General features: G+C 44.0%; 1 protein-coding gene across 1 annotated transcript in view; it reads left to right on the top strand.

Moving 5' to 3' along the window:
* LOC124805680 (mucin-2-like) overlaps positions 1-12,801 on the top strand; it is a 164,166-nt gene that overhangs the window by 91,342 nt on the left and 60,023 nt on the right. Inside the window, exon 4 of the mRNA XM_047266248.1 lies at positions 11,040-11,207. Coding sequence (XP_047122204.1) covers positions 11,040-11,207 — 168 coding nt within the window. The remainder of the gene's footprint in view (positions 1-11,039; positions 11,208-12,801) is intronic.

Raw genomic sequence — 12,801 nt, 5'->3', positions numbered from 1 at the left:
ATACACCATTTTTAAGTAGATGAGTGTGGTGCAAGTTTTAGTGTTTTATATGTTGCCTGGCCTTCTTCCCGAAATAATGGCAGAGAGATTTTATCGTGAAACCAAAATTAGCGTAAGGAGATCCATGCATGGAACACTCAACCAGCTCGAAAGGAAAATTCTGCCTAACGACTGCACACAAAACCCTAAGAAGTTTTCGTTTCATATTAAATTAATAAACAGATCGAAGCCGTCTGTAAAGACACTCCGCGGACATAATGGCACGAAACGGAAGATGACAGAGAGAAGGCCGAAAAAGTAAACGCCTTTTTTCAAAACTGTTTTGCTGAGGAAGATCGTACAGTATCAAATCGTAGCACAAAAACAAAAATGACAAATGAGCATGGGATAGGAATGAACTGTAATCTTCCAACAGATGAAAGGCCACTTGATGTGATGTGTTAACAACATGATACTACATAGAGTATACGAAACAACTTCGTCATCTTTTGGCAGCGGTTTACCGTAAGTCGCTGTAGGACTGAATGGAAAAAAGGGCAACTCATTCCAGTTTTCAATAAAGGTCGTCAAACACACGCACAAAGCTGTAGGTCTACATCTCTGAAAGCGGTCTGTTGTATAATTCTGGAACCTATTTTTTCCTCGAGTATGATGACATTTCTGGAGAAGGAAAATCTCTTCTGTAGGCATCAACACGGGTTTCGAAAACAACGGCAACCATAAACCGAACTCGCTCTGTTCACTCACGAGACCCAGAAAGTAATAGGTACCCGCTTCCAGGTTGATGCTGTGTTTCTTGACTTCCGGAAGGCAGTCGATACAGTTCTGCACTGCCGCCTAATGAACCAAATACGAGCGTACGGAATATCGGATTAGCTGTGTGACTGGACTGAGGAAGTTTCTAGCAAACAGAACACAGTGTGTCGTTCTGAACGAAGAGGAATCTCAAAAATGGCTCTGAGCACTATGGGACTCAACTGCTGAGGTCATAAGTCCACTAGAACTTAGAACTACTTAAACCTAACTAACCTAAGGACAACACACACATCCATGCCTGAGGCAGGATTCGAACCTGCGACCGTAGCGGTCGCGCGGTTCCAGACTGTAGCGCCAGAACCGCTCGACCACCAGCGGCCGGCGAAGAGGAATCTCCAGACGTAAAAGTGTAAAAGTAACTTCGACTATTCCCAAATGGAGTGATGCAGGCGAAACGCAGCCAACCACTTGGTTGCCTTGGGGAAGGGGGGAGGAGGGGTAGAAGGACTGGGCAAACAGGGCCTGAATACCATTCGCGACAGAAATCAGTTGTGTCCGATCTTTCGGACATCTCGAAACAACAGACACCATTTTGATCCAGCTGTCATTACGAATTAAGACACAAAGAAATTACCAACATTGACTGCGAGCAGGAAATGATTGAAATCAATGGGAAAAGTTGGAAATTTGTGCCGGAATGGGATTCGAACCCGCGTCTCCTCCTTACTAGGCAGATGGTCTGCCACTGAGCCATCCGGACACAGTGGTCATTGCAACTGCACGGACTGCCCCAGTACGCCTTACCTTCACACCCAAATTCTCGACGTATCCACACACTACTGATGTAGTGTCCCTGCTCATTGTCCTCATTACTCGTGGCATCTCGCCGATACCTGTAAGAGGTCGACCTTGATGTACATCTGCACTGAAGTTGTCATTGGCCATCATCACGTTCATTATCGGACATGTCCGAAAGGACAAACACCATGTTAATCCTGCAGCCACTACGGATCAAGACGCAAAGGTTTTAAAGACATTAAATGCCAGTGGGCATTTATTTATCTCAATGGACAAAGTTGAAAATTTGTGCCAGACTGGGACTCGGATTCGGGTCTCCTGTTTACAAAGCATAAGCGCCGACCACTACGCCATCCGGGCACTGTGGTTAACAGAACTGCATGGACTACCCTCAATTTACACTACACACTACTGATGTAGTGCCCCTGCTCATTATCTCCGTCATCTGCACATCAGTTCCCACTGACAGTTAATATCTTTAATTCCTTCGTGTCTTGATTCATAGTGGCTGCTGCATCAACACAGTGTCTGTTCTTTTGGACATGTTCGAAACAACAGACACCACATATATGCGTACACTATGTGACCAAAAGTATCCGGACAACCCCAAAAACATACGTTTTTCATGTTAGGTGCATTCTGATGCCGCCTACTGCCAGGTACTCCGTATCAGCGACCTCAGTAGTCATTAGACATCGTGAGAGAGTAGAATGGGGCGCTCTGGGGAACTCATGGACTTCGAACGTGGTCAGTTGATTGGGTATCACTTGTCTCATACGTCTGTACGCGACATTTCCACGCTCCTAAACATCCCTAGGTCCACTGTTTCCGATGTGATAGTGAAGTGTAAACGTGCAGGGACACGTACGGAACAAAATGGTACAGGCCGACGTCTTCTGTTGACTGACATAGACCGCCGACCGTTGAACAGGATCGTAATGTGTAACAGGCAAACATCTATCCAGACCATCACGCAGGAATTCCAATCTGCATCAGGATCCACAGCAAGTACTATGACAGTTAGGCGCCAGGTGAGAAAACTTGGATGTCAAGGTCGAGCGGTTGCTCATAAGCCACACATCATGCCAGTAAATGGCAAACGATGCCTCGCTTGCTGTAAGGAGCATAAATATTAGACGATTGAATAGTGGAGAAACGTTGTGTGGAGTGACGAATCACAGTACACAATGTCGTGATCCGATGGCAGGGTGTGGGTATGGGGAATGCCCGGTGAACGTCATCTGCCAGCGTGTGTAATACCAACAGTAAAATTCGGAGGCGGTGGTGTTATGGTGTGGTCGTGTTTTTCATGGAGGGAGCTTGCACCACTTGTTGTTTTGCGTGGCTCTATCACAGCACAGGCCTACATTGATGTTTCAAGCACCTTCTTACTTCCCACTGTTGAAGAGCATTTCGGGGAATGGCGATCGCATCTTTCAACGCGATCGAACACCTGTTCATAATGCACGGCCTGTGGCGGAGTGGTTACGCGACAATAACATCCCTGTAATGGACTGGCCTGCACAGAGTCCCGACCTGAATCCTATAGAACACCTTTGGGATATTTTGGAACGCCGACTTCGTGCCAGGCCTCATCGACCGACATCGATACCTCTCCTCAGTGCAGCACTCCGTGAAGAATGGCTGCCATTCCCCAAGAGACCTTCCAGCACCTGACTGAACGTATGCCTGCGAGAGTGGAAGCTGTCACCAAGGCTAAGAGTGGGCAAACACCATACTGAATTCCAGCATTGCCGATGGAGGGCGCCACGAATATTTAAGTCATATTCAGCCAGGTGTCCGGATACTTTCGATCACACCGTGTACATAAACCCAAACAACTCGCATGGCATGGCAGTAAACAAGAGACGGGATGCGCCCAACAGCTTCGTCGTATAAGGATGAGTTACAGAGCCAAGAAAGAATGAGAACGTCCATCAGCGCACACAGGAAGGGCTGTGGACTTCACCCACCGTATGTCACAAATTGCACAGATTGGAAAGCCCATATATGTGAAGCAAAACTGGGGAATGCATTACAGAACTCTTTCAGAAATCATAAAATTTAGAAGGGAATGGTTCTTTAAAAAAATAATTATAGGAACCAGAAGTACACTTTAAGGGAGGTTGAGTTGCACAACAAGCAAATTTACGGCCTAAAGCATGCTTGTCCGACCACGAAAAACCAATGTATACCAGTCAGTAGCACGAGGAACGTAATACAAGCATCATTTATTAAAGCCACTGAAAAGATTAAAAGAATTGGTCGCATAGAAAAATGTCTTGCCCCAAGGCCACTACGTACGACACAACGAACTTAAGCACAGGGAAAGTTTCGACGAGCTGCTAGAGAACACAGATTGACGTCGGTGTAAGTACCGCTTTCCCCCAGTGGTAGAACTCCTTAGCTGGTAGCTGCTGCCCACCAGAACGCCGTTACGGCGATAAACACCGGGCAGCTTGCTCCACTCAGCCGGCTCTACTCTCATCCGTCCAAGTCCCCACGGTCAGTATAGCCCGCATGCCCCAGGAGGGCTTTCAATGACGAACCACAGACACAGAACACGAGGCTACTCGAGTCAACACGGAGTAGAATTGTGACGCATTCCCGGCTCTGCTCCTCAGCCAACCTCGATCTTCGATGGTCGAAAGTCAATAGAGCGAGGCCCCTCCCGTGCGGCAAATCAGGCCGCCAGCCACGCCCTCTGGCCAAAGATGGTTCAAATGGCTCTGAGCACTATGGGACTCAACATCTATGATCATCAGTCCCCTAGAACTTAGAACTACTTAAACCTAACTAACCTAAGGACAGCACACAACACCCAGTCATCACGAGGCAGAGAAAATCCCTGACCCCGCCGGGAATCGAACCCGGGAACCCGGGCGTGGGAAGCGAGAACGCTACCGCACGACCACGAGCTGCGGACGGCCAAAGATGAGTACACATCAGAGCATGACAAGATCGATCGATTCGCGGCACGGCTCAACACGTCCGGTAATTTTCACAATATACAGGATGATTCAGCTACCGCTACCTACGTGTTTTTTCGACCCGCAAGACCTTCAAAAACATAGTGAGATTTTCACATTCTCTCACTCGCTACACACAACCTACTGGTTGAAGTCAAATGCCTCTAAGCACTATGGGACTTAACATCTAAGGTTATCAGTCCCCTAGACTTATAACTACTTAAACCTAACTAACCTAAGGGCATCACACACATCCATGCCCGAGGCAAAATTCGAACCTGTGACAGTAGCAGCAGCGCAGTTCCAGGCTGAAGTGCCTAGAACCGCTCGGCAACCTACTGGTCCCACAGAGTAAATGAACAGGACCTTTTTGTAGGAAATTTAATGTAGTTAAATTTTGTACTGAGATATGTTTTCGCTGGAAGCCACAGTTTTAGAGTTATTGAAGAAAAACGCTTTGGAATGTCACCTTTGTATATTTTTCTTGAATAATTCGAAAATAGGGCAAGCAGCAAAAAAGCATCCAGTACAAAATTTAACTACATTAAATCTCCACAAAAAAGCCTTGTTCACTTTTTATGTAGCGTTAATAGTTTGCCCATAGCGAGCGAGAGAATATGAAAATCATGTGTGTGGTATTTGAAGGTCTTGCGGGTTGCATAAAACCTATCGGTAGGGGCAGCTAAATCTCCCTGCATATAAATGACCTAGTGGAGGACGTTGGAAGTTCCACGAGGCTTTCGCGGATGATGCTGTTATATACAGAGAAGTCGTGGTAATAGAAAATTGTACCAAAATGTAGGCAAACCTGCAGAGGGACGATAATTTGTGTAAGCACTGGAAATTGGTTCTTAACATAGACAGATGTAAGATACTTCAATAATGAGGCACAAAGGCCCATTTTTGTACGATAACAGGATTGCAGAGCAATCACTGGAAGCAGTCAAATACATAAAATATGCGTATGTAGAGATTTAAACTGTAACGGCCATATGAAACTAATCGCAAGTAAGGCAGATGACAGACAGAGATTCGTCGAAAGAACACTCAGGAAACGTAGCCCACTGAGAAAGGAGGTAGCTTACAAACCCCTCGTTTGACCAATGCCTGAATATTTCTTGTCAGTCTGGGATCCGTATCTATAGGACTGATAGAGGAAATGAAGAAGAGCAGCGCGTTTCGTCACAGGATCGTTTTGTAAGCTTAGAAGCATCTCGGAGACCTTCATGACATTCTTCCGTATTCCACTGACAGAAGTCCAAAGAGATGCGTTTTGCATCGAGGTGTGTTTCACTGTTAAAATTCCGAAAGCTTACGTTCCTAGAAGAGTCAGTTATTATACAGGGTTCCCATAAACTGTCTTCACAAATTAAGACTTTAATATCTTTAAAACTCTGCTAGATATTAACAAGTGGTTTTCAACACGTGATAAGATAACTCATAATACTTTATTTCCTCATTTATACACATCAATATGTGCACCCTCAGTGGCGCAGATAATGTCTAGTCGGAATTGTATTTCTCGCCACATACGATTCAAGATGTCCACGGCGGCATGTACAAATACATTGCGAATGAGTGCCTTCAAGTCCTGCAGGTCTCTAACCTTGGTTTGGTACACCAGATCCTTTACAAAACCCCACAGGAAGACGACTGGTGGTGTGAGGTCAGAGGATCGTAGCGGCCATCGAACTGAATCATCTCGTCCAGTCCACCTATCCGGAAACTTTTCATCTAGAAATTGACGGACATTTAGGGACCGGTGGGGTGGTGCCACATCGTGCTGGAATATATCGGTTTGCAGGTGTCCCAGTTGTGGAACAGCAAACTCTTGTAACTTGTCCTGGTAAATACCAGCACTGACAGCAGACTCGATGAAAAAGAAGAGACCAGCGATACAACTGTGTGCACCAGACACTGAGCATGGGACTATCTCTTTCCATTTCCCGTGTAACATGAGGATGCTGTGAACCCTATGTATGAACATTATGACGATTGGTTTCCCGGATACGCGAAACGTTGCCTCATTGGGGAAACAAATCTTTTCGAAAAAGTCATTCTTTGTGTTGTTCTTGCCTAGCATATCAGGATTAATTCACTTGGAAGGTAAAAAAGAAACTTTGTGAGTTTCCTTATCACATGATGAAAAACATTTGTTAATATCTAATATAGTTTTAAAGTGATTAGCATTCTGTGTTGATTCCTCAACTTGTATGTCGAGAAAAGAGTATGGACGCAATATCTGAGAGATTCGAGCTTACAGCAAGGCTTACAAATATTCACTGTCCCCGCGAATCATTCGCGACTGGAACAGGAAAGGGAGATGGTTCAAATGGTTCAAATGGCTCTGAGCACTATGCGACTTAACTTCTGAGGTCATCAGTCGCCTATAACTTAGAACTAATTAAACCTAACTAACCTAAGGACATCACACACATCCATGCCCGAGGCAGGATTCGAACCTGCGACCGTAGTGGTCGCTCGGTTCCAGACTGTAGCGCCTAGAACCGCACGGCCACTCCGGCCGGCAGGAAAGGGAGAAATGACAGTGGTAATCAAAGTACCTCCGCCACTCCATAATCTGGCTTGCGGAGTGCAAACGTATATGTAGAAGTAGAAAAATTTCATATCTGATGTTAAAAACAAACATACTCTATCTTTGTACTATTAATATCGTATTAGTAAATCAAAAACAGAGTTTCTTTATTTTCCATCCCTAAATACTCAAAGTGTTTATTTTTTTCCCAGAATTTCAATATCCTTTCCAAATATCTCCTTGGTCTCTTCTAAAGCCTACTCAATGTACAGATTTAATAACATCGGGGTTTGGCAACAACTCTGTCTCACTCCCTTGTCAATTATTGCTTGCCCTTCGAATGACATAACTGCAGCCCGGTTTTTGTACAAGTTGTAGATAAGGTTTCTTTCTCTGTTCTTTAATCTTGCTGGCTTCAGAATTTCTAACAATCTAGTTCAATCGAAATTGTCAAAAGCTTTTTCTAAATCTACAAGGGGCGATCAAGAAGTTTCTGTTCGAAGGCCGTGCTGTCCAGAATCGGTGTGGTAATCAGGCGAAATCGCCGTGAGCACTGAGGCAATCATCCCACGGACGCATCATGTTGAAAATACCCGTTTGGTAAAACACTGTGTCCTGCTTCGTGAAGAAGTTAGTAACTGCTTGCTGCACATCTTCGTGCAACAGGAATGGTCGACCTTTCAAAACCTTTTTTTAAGGGACTGAAGGCTTGATAATCGGATGGGGAGAGATCAGTACTATAAGGCGGGTGCTCGAGTGTCTCCCACTTTAGTTGGCTTATTCTACAGTTAAGACGTTTGCGATATGAGGACGTGTGTTATCGTGAAGCAGCAACACCCCTTGGCGCACCATTCCACAACGGTGGTTTTTGATAGACATGCTGTCCCATACACGTTCTTCATTCTCCGATAGATGCCTACCGGTGCTTGTCCTTCGACAGCTAAGAAAAGAATAACACGTTAGTCCTTTTTGGACGCATTCGAGAAAAACGTCGTTATAGTTCACATTTCAGCGTTTACCGCACACACATCGGAAAGACATTAACGCAACATTAACCTTTTGCCTACATATCGGTGCTTATATACTCGCATCGAAGCCGTGCTACGTTGCATATACGGCGCAGCAATGCCCTCGGACGGAAACATTTTTGATCACCCTTATACAGATGCTATAAACATAGGTTTTCCTTTCTTCTAAGATGAATCTTAGGGTCATATTGACTCGCATGTTCCTGCATTTCTCCCGAACCCAAACGAATCTTCCCCAAGGTTGGATTCTACCAGTTTTTTTTTAGTATTCTGTAAATAACTTGTGTCAGTATTTTGCAACTATAACTAGTTAAACGGATAGTTCGGTAATATTCACACGTGTCAGCAACTACCATTTTTTGGAATTACACTTATTAATTCTTTTTGCAATCCGAGGACACTTTGCCTTTCTCATAAGTTTTGCACGCCAACTAACGGTTTTTTTCTTGACTTATTCTCTATATCTACATCAGTACTCCCCAAATCATCTAACAGCGTGTGGCAGAGCGTACTTCTGGTCCCACTATCTGATATCCCCGGGTTCGATTCCCGGCGGGGTCAGGGATTTTCTCTGCCTCGTGATGACTGGGTGTTGTGTGATGTCCTTAGGTTAGTTAGGTTTAAGAAGTTGTGAGTTCTAGGGGTCTAATGACCATCGATGTTAAGTCCCATTGTGCTCAGAGCCATTTTTTTATATCCCCTTCCCTGTTCCATTCCCGAACGGCGCATGGGAAGAATCATCAGCTCTAATTTCTTTTATTTTCTTGTTGCAGTCATTTCGGGAGACGTATGTGGAGGAATTAATATGTTGTCCGATTCTTCCCGGAACGTACTCTCTCGGAATTTCAATAGTAAACCGCACCGTAATGCACAACGCCCCTCTTGCAGCGTCTGCCACTCTAGCTTGCTGAGCATCTCTGTAACACTCTCGCGCCGACATACAGAGCCTGTGACGTAACGCACTGCTCTTCGTTGGATCTTATCTGTCTCTTTTATTAGTCCTACTTGGTAAGTGTCACAGAGTGATGAGCAATATTCTTGAATCGATCGAAAGAGTGTTTTGTAAACCGTTTCTTTTGTCGATGAGTTATCCTTCCTTAAGAATCTTCCCATGAATCACAGTCCAACGTCTGATTTTCCTACTATTTGTTTTATGTACTCATTCCACTTAAAGTCGCTCCTATACATTTAACGTTATGGATGGTATACTGGGTACGACTGAAACGATTTGGCTCTTATCCTTCATGTTATTGTTGTTTATAAACCAATCGACGATGGTGATATGTCAAATTAAAGAGCAGCGAAACGGCTATACCACTCTTATTCCTGGGGTGCAATTTTTACAAAGATTCAAAATTAGAAAAAAAATCCGTTTTGCTTCAATCGTCCCCATACTAGGGGCGGTTGAAACAGTGATTGGAGTTAGTTGAAACATAAGCAAATAATACAAAATATAGTATTCCAACATGTTTTATTTACCATTAATTCTAGTTACATGCATAATTATGCCACCATATGACAATATTGATCAGTCTTAATGATTTTAATACTTATAAGGATATTTCTAAATAATAGAATAAAACATTTCTTCATTCGAATAAACATAGCCTACAGAATAAATTAAAAGCGAACATGTCTTAAATCAATTAAACATTTACCTTATGGATCAATCTGAGTACTGTGAGTCACAGTTGTGGCAAACAAAACTAAGAACACCTAAGAACACAGGCAGTTCAGCATTTCGTCACCAGCCATTTCTCTGTCGTCCCAAGTTCGAGGTCGTGATAAATTATACTTAATGGCAAGTTCGTAAACCAATTTTCGCACCTCTGCCTTCGATAGTCCAAAACATATATCTGCACATCGAATCAAATATTTTGATAATTCTTGCTCTTATTCTTCATTAAAAGCTCTGTTGTGTGCTTTATATCTCATACCTTCATTGTTCTCAACAGACGCATCTAGCTTCAGAATATATCACAGTAGAGAACGGTGGTTTATTCCATGCATATCTGCTGCTTTTCGTAGTGAGTTTCTTCACATGCACCTTTATACCTCGACAAATCGATATGTCCTCTGGATATCTTTCTCGCCCGAACTCTACGCATCTACAAAAAAAAATATATATATATATACCGTACCCACATAAATTGTTTCAACCATCCCCAGCCCCACCTTTGGCAAAATACAGTTTATAGTACTGGTGGTAATAGTAACACATTAAAATTAGTCATTATTCCGAACTCTACAAACTACATGAAAGTCACAAACAGACATTCAATATTTTGAGTTAAATAAAATACGCGATATAACAGAAGAAAAATACTTAACTTTGGCTATTAAAACACAATAGAGCCTCCTGTACGTGACGACAATGCACAGGGAGCGGCGCAACACTGAGATTCGTGTCCAGACCTGTCGCAAGCTTCGCTGTCCCATTACGCCCCCCAATCCCTACCTAACCGTTCCAGACATATTTACTTTCTTTCAACCGTCCTTTGTTTCAGTCGTACCGAGGAATTTGTCACCAGTGGTATTCTCACATGGATATCAATAATTCTGAGTGAATGTCGTCTGCTCCAGAGATCTTTTTTGGACTTAGGTCTTCCACAGCTCTCTCAAATTCCTCTCGCAATATCGTGTCTCATTTTTATATCCTTTCTGTCTTCAATTTCATTTTCCTTTTATAGCCCTTCTACACATTTTTCCACCTTTCTGCTTACCCTTCTTTGTTTAGCACTGGCTTGCCGTCTGAGCTCTTGATCTACGGCAGCATTCTATTTTAAAACTTGTGACTTGCGCTCTTGTGTTGTTACTGTTGTTTTGTTCTATGCAAGAGTGCTAATAACCCTGCAGTTTGGCACCTAAAAACATTCGTCGTCGCCGTCATCATGACGTGGGGACAGGGTGGCAGTTATAAATGGCTACGGGTGTCCGTGGCTGTGTTCGCAGGAGGCGTGGGACATCGCGCGCAAGGTGTCGTGTGCCACGGCGAGCCTGCAGGAGAAGACGGTGCTCTTCCGGCCGTTCGTCGTCGACATGCTCGAGGTGGTCTCCGTGCCGGTGACCACGGGCACCGTCGACTGCTGGATGGACATCCGCCGCGGCTACTTCCCCAACGTGAGTAATCTGTCTTACCCTGTCCAACTCTAACCCCCTCTCTCACTCCTCTGTCTCGAGACACCGCTTGCATCCTCATGCTTGAAAAGCTATTTCTATGGCATCTCTGACAGATTAATTAAATGCGCGTTGAATAACTGATGGATTCACTTGTGTAACATCACAAAGCGCCATTATCATCATTCTTACCCTTGCAAAATAGTTGATAACTCGCAGTGTCATACTGTTATGTTTTTTTTTCTCTCTCTCTCTCTCTCTCTTTAAGAGGAATGTCCTGTAGTAGACTCTAACCAAATACTCCAGCAGATGCGGATCTAGGGTTGGGTTCGGGGGGAAGCGATGGTGTCACAGTGTCCCTAATACAATTTTTTTAAGATACGACAAATGCGCAGTAGAATTGATTTTTCACTCTGCAGCAGAGTGTGCATGCAAACCAATCACTGAGTTACCAAAGAACGACTCACGACCCGTCCTTATCGATTTACTTACACCAATACGTGATCTCCTACCTTCCAAACTTCACAGATATTCCCCTGCGAAACTTGCGCGACTGTTACTACCGGAAGAAAGGATATTGAAGAGACATGGCTTATTCACAGCTTAGGGGATTGTTTCCAGAATAAAATTTTTGCACTGCAGCGGAGTGTGCGCTAATACGAAACTTCCTAGCATATTAAACTATTTCCGGACCGCGATTCAAACTCGAGACCTTTGCCTTTCGCGGGAAAGTGTGTTACTCAAGCACGATTCACGACCCCTCCTCATAGCTTTACTTTCGCCAGTGCTTCACGTCCTCATCCAAGCTGGAAACATTCCCCAGGCTGTGGTTAAGTCTTCGAAATATCCTTTCTTTAGAGTGCTAGTCTCGCAAGTTTTGCAGCAGAACCTCTGTGAATTTTGGAAGGTAGAAGATGAGCTTTCCAGTCTCTCCTACAATGATGGGAATAATTTCAAATCGCTACAGTCAACATAATTGTCCTGAAAGATTCACCAACTGTTTAGAAAATTAAGGTAATTATCATTTATTTCTGAGTCTCAGCTGCACATTTTTAATCAAATTAAATGTTTCAGTCATTCCGGATCATCTTCAGATCTAAGCACTTGCATCAGCAAGCCGTCTTGCCTACTCAGAACCACATGTCAAAGTACTGACAGTACTCTCATACGTGGTTCTGAGTAGACTGCGAATCAGTTAGACTAAATGACATACAATAATGTCAAGTTGTACAGATTAGGATGGAAAAAAAGGCGGGAAGCTACAACGTCATAAGCGCCTCATACCTGGCAACCAGTACCGCACATGTGTTAGGTGGGATAGCTACCACTCAGGGGACACTGCATCCAGTTTCAGCAGCGCACAATTGGTTCCTGAGAGGCTTACAGCAACGGAACATGTGAACTGTTTCACGAAGACATTTTCAGTGTCTGCAACAGTGTCCAGAGCCCACTTTACTGTCAGGCTAATAATTGTGTGCACGCGAGCTCTTGAGTAATTGAAGTAGCTGAGGACCGAGAGATACACAACGTATACGTACATATCTTCTGAAAACTGGTGGATGCAAAGCTGTAAGTCATACTTGGGTAGCTCAGCCGT

Source organism: Schistocerca piceifrons, chromosome 7, assembly GCF_021461385.2.
Source record: "Schistocerca piceifrons isolate TAMUIC-IGC-003096 chromosome 7, iqSchPice1.1, whole genome shotgun sequence".
Classification (NCBI taxonomy): domain Eukaryota; kingdom Metazoa; phylum Arthropoda; class Insecta; order Orthoptera; family Acrididae; genus Schistocerca; species Schistocerca piceifrons.
This window is presented reverse-complemented; position numbering and strand designations above follow the sequence as displayed.